Below are 17,413 nucleotides of genomic sequence, written 5' to 3'. Positions count from 1 at the left end.
ATCATCTTTAAGCACCAGAAATATACTACGAGTTGACCAGTCGAGGTTTTATTTAAACATATAAATATACAAAACCTCCCTTTTCAATCATTTCCTCATTAGCTAATTTGCCCTGAAGAAGAAAATCCTGCAAGTCAGAAGATGTATTTATGAGTTTTAAAACATTTTCCTTATATTCTTCCTTATGGTCTGTAAAATTCCTAGTCATCAATTAAATTTGCACTTATATGAAATTTTACTATTAGAAAACACCTAAATAACATACTTAATACATACAAAATTAGAACATTAAACATCAGGAAAAAAAATCACATGCCTCTAGGTTTTTATTAATCACATTCCAACACCAAGGCTGAAAGTATATCAAATCACACCAAATCTTTTGCACATGACAACCTCATAAATTATTCAACTCATTAGCATTACTAAGAAGCATGAAAAACTCCATCAGTATTAAGGATGTTTTCTAACAGAAAAAGGTCAACTAAAAGTTTTTATAATGAAATCGGAGGGAAAGCTTTCCAAAGTCAGTATGAAACAAAATTATTGTCCTTTTTGTCTTCTTGAAAATATATCCGATTTGATTATTTGCTCAAATAAAAGAAAGCCCTGTTAAGATATTTGCTTTGTGGCTCCACATAAATTGTCTGAAAAGAATGTCCAAATTATGGCTAAATATTTTTGCCCATCCCATGAAAGTTTAACTACAATTTAATCGAAATGTTTGAATTTAGGAAAAAATCAAGTGATTCTAAAAATTTTAAATAAAATATTAAGTCTGCTAGTTCAGTTTCAGTTCTATTACATGAGTCCAGGCTCAGAGTCTTGAAACTGAGTATACCAGGAATGAACAGAGAGACCTGACCAGTATTCAAATCCAGGGACTGCTCTGATGGCCATGTAAGTATTCCCTATTGAAGTAATTGAAGGTTATTTCCTCAGCTTGTACAACCTGTTTAAAATTCTGAAAACTCTGATCACTGATTCAAACACTCTAGCCATACTGAAAGTTCCACTCATAAAATATCCTTCCATTCCTAAAAGAATTTTGTTGCCACAATGCAGAGGAATACAAAAATTTTTTTGACCAGAGATTATAGCAGAGTTTCTGTGCATTTAATGCTTAACTTTCAAGATAGAATGCATAGGGAAATTGAAATAGTATAATTATTTAACATAGAAGAAGGAACACATTGAATTTCAATTTGTCCTAGAAGCCCTCTCAAAATGTGAAGGTTTATACAAAAAATATACTTTTTCTATGTCTACACAAACCCAATCATTCAATCATTTGGGTATTAGTCTACCCACTGCTAGACTCTAAGATACTTAAACACATTTAAATGTGCAAAGGCAGGCAGAGTGGCCAGATGATGGGCTGAAGTTTTGACTTTTATATGAATGTTTTAGCAATATGTGAATACAAAAGCTTTATTTAAAATATACAAAATGTGTTTTCAATTAAGGTTTTCAACAATTATTTTTATTGGATAAAGTGCTTTGAAATAATTACTGATATTTATTTCCTATTTCTTCTGAAGAAATACTTTATATATGGGTTAGGAGGCATATTAAGAGTTTGGAGGATGATTCAATATCACGTTTTTCTCTTAGCAGTTTGTAATTCCTCCTTCTATTTCTTTTTTTTTTTTTTAAGATTTATTTACTTATTTGAGAGAGAGAGAGATGGAAGGAGGGAGGGGCAGAGGCAGAGAGAATCTCAAGCAGACTCCCCGCTGAGAATGGAGCCCCATGTGGGGCTTGATCTCATAACCCCCGAGATCATAACCTGAGCTGAAATCAAGTGTTGGACACTTAACTGACTAAGCCACTCAGGTGCCCCACCTCCTTCTATTTCTATGAACAGATCACACCAGGGAGTACTTTCCCACTCACTCTTGACAATCCTCCATAGTTTACTCCCTACCTACTGTTTGCATGGTTCCAAAAGTCCACTGATGGGAACTGTGATGAAGGTTGAAGGAGTATGCTCTTAAATTGTTTTTGGAGGTAGAACTGTTTTAGTTCTCCTTTGTCTTCCATCACATGACCTTAATCCTGACAATGATGTGATAATAACTCTGGCATGGGTACCATATAGCTTTCCTGAATATTTTATGGCATACACGTGGTCTTTGTTCTAGATATGAATAAAATAAAAACATACCCCTGTTTCCTTCTATCAAAGACCCCAACTCAAGAGAGATAGTAAGTTGTGAATACTGATGATGATTCAGTATTTAAAATTCATAAACTGCTACATATTTTAAAATACTCTTATACCACACACAGAGGATATTTAGGATCACTTACATTTTCCATCTATTTCAAAATCAGACTACTATTTTCAGTTTAGGTTCATTAACAATAGTTACTATGTTACCATAACCTATCAGACGTCTTAAAAGATTTTAAGGTAAAAGATTTTAAAATGTGTTTCTGATAGGCTTTAACAATGCTTTAATAATAGAGATATTTTATAAATTAAACAAAGTTTCCACTTTTATAGAGAACCAAAAGTTTTTTTTCTAAGAGACTCTTTAAAAGCAACCTATAGAATGCTGAATGTAGTAAAATGTGGATCCTATATAATTAAACCCTTGGCAACTCATTATTACCAATAGTATCAATTTAGCCTAACTCTGTTACAAATTGTCTCTAGATGTTTCTATTTTCAAATGGGATGAATTCAAATAGGATGAGTTGGTAAAAAAGTCTAAATTATTGGGTATACGAAATGAAGTTTAAAAAATTTTAAGTTTGTATTACAAAGCATGCCACTTGAAGTAGGTATTTCTAAAAATCTCTTCTACAAAGCATAAAGATAATACCTCATTTTAAGCATAATTATAATACCTCAGGTTAAGTTTAAATCCTTAGGGGCTAAAAATCCCTTTGGTGATCTCTCTTGTTGATTAAAGAAATCCCCTATAGTACTGGTCAACTATAAGTTTTCTTTCTAGTATAATCTTTCTGTTAGTTACTTTTACCATATAAAGTTATGTTGTAACTTTTATCTTAGGCATAATAGCTTCATATGAAATAATGGTGTATTTATTTAACTATGTTTGACTCTTACTAAGTTATATCAATTCACAGACTATTTGCACAACAAATTTTAACAGCTTTGCACATCTTCTTTTTATCAGGATTAAGTATTTTCTCTGTTTAATCCATCAAGAACATGAATAGTTATGAATGTTATAAACTATGGTAAATTTTAAAACAGATGGCTCACTTATCACACTCAAGTAAATGAAAATTAACCTAATAATAACAAAAGTAATTGTAAGAATAAAAGTGGCTAATAACAAAAATGTATAAACAGTATTCATTAATGGTATTTTCTGAGTGTATAGAGTTTGTAAAATTTTGAGATGGTAAATCACACTTAAACTTGTTAGAGCACTTAAAAATGGGACAAAATAGTCCTATTTATACTTCTTGGTAGACAGCAAGTATTAATTTAATAAAAATAGTAGTATTTTTTATTAAATTACAAAAATATTTTGATGTTTTCTATTTGTTATACAGTTTTTAAAAGACAAATTAGGGTTAGTTCTACTGTAGTGTGATAGTTGATGATATCTTTAATGTGAGATGGTCTTTTTTAAACTTTATTTGCAACCCAATGGAGGACTGGGAACTTAAATGGACATATTGTAGCAGGATTTATTTTAATTTTATTTTTTTAGACTGAAAAGAATAGACTAGTAATAAAATAGAGAATGTCATGTAATGAGATTATTAATAAGGCATTTGTTTCAGTTCAATACACAATTATGTGCATATATATATAAAGACAAACAGCACACGTATGTGCATATATATTTCATGTATTATGTATATTCACACAGTATACACGAGTGTGTGTACACATATCAAATTACACATAAAAATATTTAAGTCTGAGTGTGCAATTATAATCGTATATATTTTTTATACCTGTGTCTTGGTCACCAAAGTTCGAAAGACACTGAAAAAGAAACTCACTTTACTCTTGTTTTAGGCAGTATGAGGTGGATGTTGGGTAACAATCAGTTATACAGAGTCTTTTACTCTATTAGGAATCTGAAAGGTCTAACATACACCATGGGCAAAGAACTAGGTTGATGAAGTGTCACCTACGTGATACTGAAGGATGAAGCAGAACACAGTATTTCTGACTTACAACATGGAGAATTTTAAGTGTTAGTGAAAAAAATGAATTACCAACCACAGAGTTATGGCCTATCTGGAGTATTTTTGTGTAAGAGGCGCTGGTACTGACCATACTCTACTGCAGCTTTGAGGAGGGCTTCAGCGTGAGTGGAACCAAACGCATTACGAACAAACCGTCTCCTTCGGCGAAGATCATCTTCCCAGTAATCCAAACGCCAGAAATCATGCAGTTGGCTAGGAATGAGGAAATAAACAGTCATCACTATTAATAACAATGTAAAATGGGAAATATATATTTTTTTACACCACATTAAAGCTTTATTTCCTTGGTCTCAAAGGAAAATTAAGATGATTTTGGAGATCTTTATCTTTTACAATTATGTTCACATACATGTTTCCTGTACAAATGACTAAAACTTAAAATAGTAACATCCTCATATTTTAAGCCCAGTAATACTCAGTTCTGCTTTCTCTACAATGTTCTTCTTTCTACTGAAAACATTAATCATGGGGAGTTTAGTAACAAATGCAGCATCAAATTACAAGTATTAATGGCACAGTTTTCATTCTTTTACACTGTTTTTAACAAGGCTTGTAAATCATAGGATAGACCTCACTACAAATAGTTTGCAATTTAATGACCACGGTTTCTTAGTAGACTGAATTAAGAACCATAAAATATTGCCCAGTTGGATTTGGTGGAACAATGATTAAAATAATGTGCTGAAATATTCATTGAAATAATTCCCTGCTGCCCAAAGCAACCTGAGAAAAGTGCAATTTTATCCATTATTAATAATACTGAATTAGAGCTGCAAAAAATTCCAGTATGTGGTAATTATCTTGGTAAATTATTATTCTAACACTAAGAGAGTCCTTGGATGATTTTACCGCTTTCAGCTAATATAAACCATTAACAATCACGGCTTTCATGGAGTAACATTGTCTAAACTATGCTGCGCTCTAAACTGGTATTAAAATCCACGAGATATTTCAGAATCTACTGAAATCTGTTCATTGTATATCAATGGAATGTTTCATGATATAATTTTTGTTTTCAATTTAATTTCAATAAACGTTGGTGATAAATGCCACTGTTTGAGACGTCTGTTTTTCTCTATCTACAGTATTTGGAGTAACATATTCAAGAGATAATATTCTAATTTTTCTGAGCAGCACTATTCATAAAAACACATAAAATGCTTTCATAGAAGATTTGATTTCATTTTTATTTTGCTATTTTATTGTAAAAGAATAGCACATTTGATTAAAGCAGGAACTGTGTATGTTTTGCTCATCATTATATTTCTAGTGCAATGACAGAACATACTATTTTTTACACAATGTTTTAAATAAATATTCAATGAATTAATTATACCAATTTGGTACTTTGGAGATATATAGACATGTATAGTCATTGAGAACAATAATTTACTTTCGAAAAACATTTTGGATTTTATGACTATACAATTTTGTTTTCCATCACTTAATTGTAAAAGAATATAACAAGGTAAGATATACATGAGAGCATTAAAATTATAAGCATTTGAAGTATATTTGAATATACTTATTTTTCTACACATCATAATTATTATAACTTTATTTTTCTGTCAAAATAAGATTACCTAAGAATAATGGTTGTAAATGTTGTCACTAATTTAAAATAGGACAATTTCTGGGGCACCTGGGTATCTCGGTTAAGTGTCCGAGTCTTGATTTCAGCTCAGCTCATGATCTCAGGGTTGTGCGATCAAGCCCTGCCTTGGGCTTCATGCTGGGCATGGAGCCTGCTTAAGATTCTCTCTCTCCCTCTCCCTCCGCCTCTTCCCCCAAGCCCTCATTCATGTTCTCTCTCTTTCTAAAAATAAATAAATAAATAAATAAATAAATAAAATGAAATAAAATAGGACTTCTCTCCTTACAAATACAAATTAATCCTAGTGGTTTAAGGAAGACCCTGCTAAAATCTCGTTACAAAGGTTTTCCTTAACAGTATGTTAAAATTAAGTTTTGAATTCACCAGGAGAGACAGATCTAATGTTATCTAAAATTTCTAACTATATGCATACTTTTCTATATTCCTCCTATTAAGTATGGCTGAGAAAATCTGGACACTATATGTAAGACAAACATAACAAGACTCTGAGAGGCAGAAAGCAGAAGGCAGACTGGCTAACAACCCCAGGGCCTAAGAAACAACATAATGGCATTCCCAGAGTTATCTTTTTGCCTAATATATCCTAGACTTTGAAGCAAAGAGGCTAGCAACCCAGATAGACTAATGGGTGTAGAAAAAAAAAATCCCCCAACAAAAGCCCAGTTTCTCTAGCCAAAGAACCGAGAAAGGTGCAGCCCAGCAAGACAGAAAACTTGTGGACAACTATTGTACTCCAGCCATCACCACAGAGAAACTGTGGACCCACCTGCTCACACCAGAAAGTATGAATGGGAAGCCTACATCAGATCCTAATCAAGGTGTAATGCTGTACCCTAACATCCTCACCAGGGTGGTATCAGAGAAGGTCAAATAGGGAAACAGTACTTTCATCTTGTTGACTGGTAACAAGGTATCCCACCCTCATGAAGTCAGTGGAGACCATGTGGAGGGCCTGGAATCCACCCCCTCCCCTACTCCAGCTAGACAGTAATGAGGTATCCTTCTCCCTACCCACTGTGGTGCTATCAGGGGAGGCCTAGTAGAGAGTTAGGACTTTCACCATTGATCAACACCAATGAGGCCACCCCCACTAGTGGACACCACACAAGAGCTGGAACTCCCACTCTGGCCAAGCAGTAATTACTCTCTGGATGTCAGCAGAGTCCAAGTGGGAAACTAGATTTCTACCTCCACATGGCGGTAAAAATGCAGTGCTTTCCTGTTTCTCCTATGGAGCAATGTCAGAGAAAGTCAACTAAAATAGAAGGTTTAAATAAGATACAAAGATCTCAGAGAAGAATAAGAAAATATCCTGCTTCAATCCAAAGTTACCTGTCATACCAAGAACCTGGAAGATCTCAAACAGAATATAAAAAGTCATCCGTAAATGCTAACAACTGAGATGACAGGATGTTCTGGCAAGGATTCTAAACCATGTGTGATTTTAAAAATGCTTCACTAAGCACTTATGAACACGTTTGGGGCAAATAAAAAAATAGCAAGCCACAGGAAAGAAAGAAAAAGTCTCACTCAGCAAAAAATTAGAAGATGTAAAAAAGTACCAAGTAAGTATTTTAGAACTGACAAATATAATAACCAAAAAAAAAAAAAAAAAAAAAAGCTCAGTGGATGGGCCCAACAGCAGAATTGAAGGTACAGAAGAAAAAATTAGTTAAATGGCAGATACAGCAATAAATATTGCCCAATCTGCATAACAGAGAAAATGGACTGAAAAAAATGAACAAAGCCTCAGGGATCTATGGATTATAACATCTAACATATTTGGGTCACTGGAGTTCTGGAAGGAGAGAGGAAAGAGCGCAGGGATGAAATATGCCCTAAAAAATAATGGCTGAATACTTCCCAAATCTGGCCCCAAAGCATAATGTATAGATTTAAAGAAGCTGACTAAACTCCATACATAATAAACCTGAAGAAATTTATGCCAAGACACATCATGATTAAACATCTGAAAACAAAGAATAAAGAAAAAATCTACAAAACAGCCAGAGAAAAATGACACCTCATCTACAGATATCAAACACTTAGAATGACAGCATATTTTACATCAAAAGCTATGGTGGCCAGAAGAAATGGTCAGGTATTTTTATGTGCTGAAAAAAAGAACTGTCAACTCAGTTTCCTGCAACCAGTGAAAATACCCTTCAGGAATAAAAAATAAAGACTTTTCAGATGAAGAAAAATAAAATATTTGTTGCCATTGGGGCTAGTCTAAAAAATGGCTATAGGCAGTCTTATAAACACAAAGGAAGCAATAAAAGGAACACTGGAACACCAGGAAGGAAAAAAGAACATGATAAGCAAAATATGAGCAAATATATAGGTTTTCCTTTTCTTCTTGAGTGTCTTAAATTATGTTTTACCATTGAAGCAAAAATTATAACACTGCCTGTTGTGGTTCTAAGTGTGTGTAGAGGTAATATTTAAGACAGATATACTATAAATGGGGGAGGGTAAAGGGATGTAAAGGAAGTAAAGATTCTATACTTCATTTGGACTGGTAAAATGACACCACCAGTAGACTGTGATAAAATACATATACAACCACTAAAAAGGCAACCACTAAAAAAAGCTGTATAAAGAGATATACTCAAAAACACTATGGATAAATCAAAATGGAATTCCAAAAAATGTTCAAGTAATCCACAGGAAGGCAGGAAAAACAGAGCAATAAGAAACAAGGATAACAAACATAACAAATAATGTTTTAAAAAGAATGCTGTCTATAAGAAACCAACTTCAAATATAATAATAGAGGCAGGTGGAAAATAAAAGAATAAAAAAGATCTATCATTCAAACATTAATCAAAGGAAAGCAGGAATGGCTATATTAATATCAGATAATCACATACTACAGAAAAAATAAAATTACTAGAGACAAAGAAGGACCTTATGTAATGGCAGATGGGCCAATCTACCAATGAGACACCAATTCCAGTGTGTTTGTGCCACACAACAGAGTTGCAAAACAAGTCAAGCAAAAACTGGTAAACTGAAAGAGACAAAGACAAACACAGTTATAGTGTCTGTATATACATTCTTTTCAGCAATTGATAGAACACTTAGAAGATCAGCAAAGATATAGAAGAACACAATACCACCACCAACCAACATATTTAGAACACTCCAACTAACAATGGCAGAATACAAATTGTTTTCAGTCTCTATGGAACTTATATATTACCAAGATAGACCATATGCTGGGCCACAACACACATCTAACAAATTTAGAAGAACTGAAATGATACAGAGTACTCTTCTACAAAAATGGAATAAAGACAGAACTCAATAACAGAAAGGCAATAGAAAAAAAATTTTCTAAACTCTTGGAAACTAAAGCAACACACTACTAAATAACCCATGAGTCAAAAAAGAATTTTCAAGGGAAAACAAAAAATACAATGACTTGAATAAAAATTACAATAAAAATACCAAAGTTTCTAGGAGCTAAAACAGTAACGATAGGAAAATTTATAGTGCAAATACACACATTAGAAAAGATGAAATATTTCAAATCAATAACCTAACCTCTCACTTTGAGAACATAGAAAAATAAGAGCAAAGCAAGCAGAGGAAGGAAATAATAAAGATAAAAGTAGGAATTGGGTGCCTGGGTGGCTCAGTCGGGTAAGCGTCTGCCTTTAGCTCAGCTCATGATCCCAGGGTCCTGGGATGGAGTCCTGCATTGGGCTCCCTGATCAAAGGGGAGTCTGCTTCTCCCTCTACCCCTCTCCTCTGCTCTCATGATCTCCCTCTCTCTCTCTTTTGGGTAAATAAATAAAATCTTAAAAGATAAAAATAGGACTCAATGAAATTCAAAACAGAAAAACAATAGAGAAAAGTCAATACAACAAAGAGCTGATTCTTAAAAAATACCAATAAAACTGATAAAGGAAAAAGAGAGAAGACACAGTTACCAATATCTGCAATGAAACAATGTATACAATTACAGACCCTGAAGACATCAAAAGCATAATAAGTAAATACTATGAAATACTCCATACACATAAATTTCACAGCTTAAACAAAATGGGCCAATTCCTCAAAGAGTACAAACTACCACAGCTCACTCAATATGAAATAGATAATATGAATAGACCAGCAACTATTAAGAAAATTTAATACATTTAAAACTGCCCTCAAAGAATCTCCAGGGCCAGGTGGTTTTACTGGAAAATTCTATCAAATATTTAAAGAAAACTGACCCTAATTATACACGATTTCACCTAGAAAAAAGAGAAGGAAACATTTCTCAATTAATTTTATAGTTAGTATAACACCAAAGTAAAAACCAAACAACAGTACAAAGAAAGAAAACTACAGACCAATATTCCTTATGAATATAGACTAAAAACCCTTAATAAAATATTAGTAAATAGAATTAGTCAATGTATAATAAAAATTATACATGATGACAAGTGAAGTTTATTCCAGGGAAGCAAGTTTGGTTTAGTATTTGAAAATTAATTAATGACAAGTGAAGTTTATTCCAGGGAAGCAAGTTTGGTTCAGTATCTGAAAATTAATTAATATAATCCACCACATTAACAGCTAAAGAAGAAAAATCATATGATCACATTAGTCAATATGGGAAAGAATTTGACACAATTCAACATGCATCCATGAAAAGAAATTTTCAGAAAAACAGGAATAAAGGAAAATTTCCTCAACTAGATAAAGCATCTACAAAAACCCTATAGCTAAATTATACTTAAAGGTGAAGGACTGAAGGATTTTCTCCCAAAACTGTGAAAAATACAAAATATCTGCTCTCACAGCTCTTATTCAACATACTACAGGAATTTTTAGCCAATGCAATAAAGCAAAAAAGAAGAAAGGGAATACAGAATAGGAAAGGGAGAAATAAAACTGTCCCTATTTGCAGATGACATTATTGTTTATGTAGAGAATCACATAAAATCTATCAAAAACCCCTGAAACTAATGACTAAGATTAACAAGTTTACAGGATAAACTCACAAATACCAATTTTGTTTTTATATGCTAGCAATGAACACATGAACAGTGAAAGAAAAATACAATTTAAATTTAGAAAAAAAGAGAGAAATCCTTAGTTATAAATCTAAAAAAAAAAACATGTATAGGACTTGTGTAATGAAAACTACAGAATAATGATGAAAAATAGAAGAATATCTTTTAAAAAATGGAAAGCCATACCATGTTCATGGATTGGAAAATTCAACATAGTAAAAATATCAATTCTCCTCAAATTGATATACAGGTTTAACAGAATACCTATCAAAATTCCAGCAAGATTTTTGGTAGATATGAACAAGATTATTCTAAAACTTACATAATAGAAGGTTAAAGTGGGAGGAATCAGTCTACTTGATTTCAAGACATTAAATAGTTTAAGACTGTGTGATACTGGCCAAAGGACAGACATAGATTAATGAAACAGAGAAATCAAGAAATAAACCCACACAAGTATGACCAACTTATTTTGACAAAGGTTGAAAACCAATTCAATGGAGGAAAGATATCTTTTCAATGAACTGAACTGGAGCAATTGAACATCCATCGGCAAAAAGAAAAAAAACAACACCCTCCCCAAAAAAATTAAAAAAAAAGAGACAAAAACCCCTGACCTAAATCTCATACCTTTAAAAAAATTAACTCAAAATGGTTCAGAAACATAAATAATTGTAAAACTATAAAAATTTGGGGGAAGTAAAGGAGAAAAATCTTTGGTACAGGGCTAGGTAAAGAGTTTGTAGACCTGACACCAAAAGCACAAGCCTGGAAAGGAAAAAATTGATAAAGTAGACTAAATAGAAATTAAAAACATTTGCTCTACAAAAGAACATATTAAGAAGATGAAAAGAGGAGGTGAAACTATTTGTAAACCACCTATGTGACAAAGAACTAAAATCTAGAATATATGAAAAATTCTCAAAACCCAATAGTAAAAAAAGCAAAGTATACAGATAGAACATGGGTGTAAGACATGAAGAGACATTTCACTGAAGAAGATATACAGATGGCAAATACACACATGAAAAGATGTTCAGTAACATTATCCATTAGGAATAGGCAAATTAAAACCACATGAGATATTACTGTACACCTATCACAATTGCTAAAATAAAACAAAGTGACATCACAAAATGCTGGTAAAAATACAGAGAAGCTGGATCACTCATTTATTTGCTGGAAAGAATGTAAAATAGAATAGTTATGGTGGAAAACAGTTTTCTTAAAAAATTAAACATGCAATTATCATTTGACCCAGTAATTGTACTCGTGGACACTTATCCTAGAAAAATGAAAACTTATGGTCACAGTAAAACATGTACACAAATGTGTATAGCAGCTTTATTTGTAATACCCCCAAACTGGAAACAACCCAAATGTCCTTCAGTAGGTAAATGGTTAAACAAATGTGGTACATCCATACCATGGAATATTACTCAGCAGGAAAGTAAGACAAACTATTGATACATACAACAACCTAGATGAATCTTCACAGAATTATGCTGATTGAAAAAATCCATCGCAAAAGTTACATACAGTATGATTCCATTTATGTAACATTCTTGAAATGACAAAAGTGTAGAAATGAAGAACAGACTAGAGTCTCCCAGGGTTTTAGGAAAAGAGAGTCAGGAATGGGGTGGGTGTTGACAATAAAAGAGCAACATGAGGGATCCTTGTGAAAATGGAAATATTCTGTATCTCGACTGTATCAATATCCTGGTTGTAATATTGTACTGTAGTTCTACAAGATGCTACCATTGGCAGAAACTAGGTAAAATGGACATGGGATCTGTCTTATTTCATTTTTTTAAAAATTATATTTAGTTAGCCAGCATTAGTTTTTGATGTAGTGTTCAATGATTCATTAGTTGTGTATAACACCCAGTGCTCATCACCACAGGTGCCCTCCTTAATACCCATCACCCGGTTACCCCAGCCTCCCACCTCCCCTCCCTTCTGTAACCCTCAGTTTGGTTCCTGGAGTCCAGAGTCTCTCATGGTTTGTCTTCCTCTCTGATTTCTTCCCATTCAGTTTTCCTTCCCTTCCTCTGTGGTCCTCTGCACTATTCCTTATGTTTCACATATGAGTGAAACCACCCTAAAATTTGTATGGAACCAGAAAAGCCCCTGAATCACCAGGCAATGTATTATTTCTTAAATTGTATGTGAATCTACAATTATCTCAAAATAAAGTTCAGTTTTGAACATGTCCTCACCCTACTGAGATTTCAATATATATGTAAAATTGCCTATACTCACACAGATGATGAAGTTATACAAATTAATTTTTTTAATTTCCAAATTCAGCATCCTATACCTCCTTTATATTTATTTACTTTTCATGATGAAAACGCACTTTTCCTCCACTATCTCTGTTCCCCAAAGAACTCTGGATAAAGAAGGATCTTGGATCCTTATTCCTAGGGTTAATTTCTATCTCAGTTGGAAAAGTCCTTCTGTACCAATGCTCAGGCAAAAGCTATGTTTCTGGGCAGCTGTGGTAGAGAATACTGCGTATGGGTCAAGCAAGGTCGGGGATGGTGTCAGGAGTGAATAATATGGAATGCACCACTTTTCTCTGTGTTTGTTGTAGGGGAAAAGGACACATAGGAGAACGGATGTTCAGTTTTGACAGCCAGTTATTTCCTTCTCTCCTGGAGAGACATAAGCACCTAACAGCCATTAACCAAAGTTCAAAGAATAAATGACAGAGTAAATGCTGCATCTCACTGGAAGTCCTTCTTCCCTCTAATATCATAAACTTGTTTAAATTGTGATTTGGCAGAATTGGATTCTGTCGTATCTATTTTTTTTGAATCACTATTGTTAATGTTGAAATCCAATATCCTGTTCATTTCAAGTGCATTTTCTGTGTTTTGTTCTATTTTAAAATATGTTTCTCCTTGACTGTTTTAGAGTTAAAAAAAGTCCTTATGTTAATTAACAAGTAATATACTAATTGATTTACATAAAAATTTAAGTATAAGTAAGAATGAAAAATATTTACCTGTAACTTTTATATCTAAAATCCATGCTCTTATTTTGTTGAAGGGGGAAGCTGGGAAAATTGAGATATTTGCTCTCTGATTTATTCTTCTGGTATTTTTCCCATTACTTATGTAGAAATTATTTTAGATTACTGAGAGTCAGTCTTGGATCATATTAGGGTTTTTAATATTTGAACAGGCATCAACTCTTCTAAGGAACTATCTGTTCCTTTTAAACCATGCTTATTTCACTCTTTTTAGTTTAAAGATAGTGTGGGCACTGAGCATTGATGAAATACCAGCAGGTATTGAGAGTTGTGCTTTCTTTGGATGATCTTATAAAATTACTGTTAGTGCCTGACAACAGGCCAATCCCGTCGGTAACCTTTACCTGGACTGTGACGGCAATGGTGTCTCTGAACCTGCAGTGTGCCAGTAGCACCTTCCTTGTCCTTCTTGCAAATCCCCCAATGTGTGGCAGGAAGAAGCTTTCTAGTTTCTCCACCACTCTGTTACTTTTTTCCCTTCCCTTCCTCAACCCTAGTAGAAAAGGGGCCTTTCCCCCCTCACTTTCTTTCCTTCTTAAAATGTAATCACTTATTGCGAGATGATAGATACTAGAAAAAATTGACTGGTTTGTTCTATAGATGTTCCCCTCTGATGAGTCTGAAAACCCTAACACAAGCGAAGTCCCTAAAAATGTGCAAATTATACTGATCCAAGAAAACTCAACAAGAGGCCAGACCAAGCATCTCTGTGGCCCTGGCCTTGTGTAATCTGAAAGAAGCCATGTTCCTGGAAGGCGCAGGAAAGCGCAGATGTTATAAAAGAGGACAGAGACCAGGAACAGCGGAACTAGAAGCTCATTAAGAGGTTGATTACACAGGCAAAGTGTGTACTTTGTAGGAAAAGTAAAGCACTACTTTGCACCTACAGTGGCCTTCTAGGTCAACAAAGAAAGAAAGCCTCTTCCCTGCCACGATGGAACCTGATGGAGGAGTTAAATGAGTTTTGTAGACTATGCCTCCGCCCATTCTGGGTTTTGGTCTTTCCGACATTTATCTCATAGTTTTGTGTTTGTTCCTTTGCACTTGTGTTCCTCTTCACTTTCCTTTTTCCTTAATATGTGTTTTTCACTCACACTGGTTTCTTTTTTGTTGGCATTTTCTCTATTGTATTTTCACTATTATGTTTTCAAAACCTCTTATAAATACTAGAATTTTTTTGTTTGTTGAAATTCTGGTCATGAGACTTGCACCTATTTTCTTGAAATTTTTTGAAAACTACTTTCCTATATTACTCATATCTAGTATTTCTTTTATTAAAAAGAAATATGTGGTAATTTACTCATCACTAGTCCACACTTTTATGTGTCCACAAAGCTCTTGAAATGGTATGCAAAATTTTGTGGGATATGTATATACGTATTTTGGGAAAAGAGATCCATGGTTTCAATAAAATTTTTCTCAAAACAGTTTCTGATCTAAAAATGTTTAGAAATACTGTTAGAGTACATAAATCATTCTCTCCTTGTGTCCCCATTTTTTCTGATGGATAATACTGTTTACCAGCAAGTCAAGAGTTGTTAGAGGTGCTTCTGTTGGCAGAATGATATGACTACAATAGGCTTATATTCTTTTTTTATTACTATTATGTTAATCACCATACATTACATCATTAATTTTTGATGTAGTGTTCCATGATTCATTGTTTGCGTATAACACCCAGTGCTCCACGCAGAACGTGCCCTCCCTAATACCCATCACCAGGCTAACCCATCCGCCCAGCCCCCTCCCCTCCAGAACCCTCAGTTTGTTTTTCAGAGTCCATTGTCTCTCATGGTTCTTCTCCCCCTCCGATTCCCCCCCCTTCATTTTCCCCTTCCTGCTATCTTCTTCTTTAACATATAATGTATTATTTGTTTCAGAAGTACAGATCTGTGATTCAACAGTCTTGCACAATTCACAGCGCTCACCATAGCACATACCCTCCCCAGTGTCTATCACCCAGCCACCCCATCCCCCCCACCCCCCACCACTCCAGCAACCCTCAGTTTGTTTCCTGAGATTAAGAATTCCTCATATCAGTGAGGTCATATGATACATGTCTTTCTCCGACTGACTTATTTCGCTCAGCATAACACTCTCTACAATAGGCTTATATTCTAACACCAACATATTTGGCATCTGTGTCAGGTTACCAATTTAGGAAATCATCACTCTGTTTTCTTTACAAACTCCTACTCACTTCTTTCCTTCTTTAATGTTTTCATTCAAAAAATATTTACTGAGCATTTATCCCATGCTAGGCAATGTTTTTCATGCTAAAGATATTTTCTAGTATTTACTTATTCTCACTTATATTTTCTTCACTATTCCCACTGAAATTCATAATACACAAGTCTGTAGACTCTTTAAATCATTCCTCTATCACTCTTCCCATTTAAAATTTCAGTGTAATGAAACTGGACTACTTTACTATACCATACACAAAAAATAAACTCAAAATGGATTAAAGTCCTCAGTGTGAGATCTAAAACCATAAAAATCCTAGAAGAAAACATAGACAGTAAGCTTTTTGACATCGGCCTAGCAACATTTTTTTTTTAAGATATGTCTCCTTTGGCAAGGGAAACAAAAGCAAAAATAAACTACTAGGATTACACCAACATAAAAAGCTTTTGCATAGCAAAGGGATCCATTGACAAAATGAAAAGGCAACCTACTGAATGGAAAAAGATATTTGCAAATGATATCCAATGAGGGGTATACTGACCAAAATATATAAGAACTTAAGACAACTCAACACCAAAACCCACAAATAACCTAATTAAAAAATGGGCAGAGGAACTGAATAGACATTTTTCCAAAGAAGACATACAGATGGCCAACATACATGTAAAGATGTTCAACATCACTAACCATCAGGGAAATGCAAACTACAGTGAGATATCACCTTACACCTGTCAGTATGGTCAGCATTGAAAGATAAGAAACAACAAGTGCTGGTGAGAATGTGGAGGAAAAGGAACCCTCGTGTACTGTTGGTGGGAATGCAAACTGGTGCAGCCACTGTGGAAGAGTATGGAGGGGCCTCAAAAATTAAAAATAGAAATACTATATGATCCAGTAATTCCACTGCTGGGTATTTGCCCAAAGAAAATGAAAACAGTAATTCAAAAAGATATATGCACTCCTACGTTTATTGCAACATTATTTACATTAACCAAGATAAGGAAGCAACCGTGTCCATTGATAGATGAATGGATAAAGAAGATGTAGTGTGTGTGTGTGTGTATGTGTGTGTGTGTGTGTGTGTGTGTGCGCACGCACATCCAAATGTTACTCAGCCATAAAAAGAATGAGATTTTGCCATTTGTGATAACAATAATGGACCCAGAGGGTATTATGTTAAGTGAAGTAAATCAAACAGAGAAAGACAAATGCCATATGATTTTACTTTATGTGGAATCTAAAAAACAAATGAATAAGCAAGCAAATAAAAAAGCAAAGATAGACCCATAAATACAGAGAATAAATGATGGTTGCCAGAGAGGAGGGCGTTGGGGCAAGATGGGTGAAGGGGAGTGA

General features: G+C 34.0%; 1 protein-coding gene across 7 annotated transcripts in view; it reads right to left on the bottom strand.

Moving 5' to 3' along the window:
- NBEA (neurobeachin) overlaps window positions 1-17,413 on the bottom strand; it is a 685,632-nt gene that overhangs the window by 229,748 nt on the left and 438,471 nt on the right. For all 7 annotated transcript variants that reach the window (XM_088021800.1, XM_088021804.1, XM_088021803.1 and 4 more), the window contains one exon: window positions 4,271-4,395. In XM_088021800.1, the coding sequence (XP_087877926.1) occupies window positions 4,271-4,395 (125 nt within the window). The remainder of the gene's footprint in view (window positions 1-4,270; window positions 4,396-17,413) is intronic.

This window comes from Eumetopias jubatus, unplaced genomic scaffold (assembly GCF_037043125.1).
Source record: "Eumetopias jubatus isolate StellerSeaLion01/CBP00866 unplaced genomic scaffold, mEumJub1_p1.0 scaffold_3, whole genome shotgun sequence".
Taxonomy (NCBI): domain Eukaryota; kingdom Metazoa; phylum Chordata; class Mammalia; order Carnivora; family Otariidae; genus Eumetopias; species Eumetopias jubatus.
This window is presented reverse-complemented; position numbering and strand designations above follow the sequence as displayed.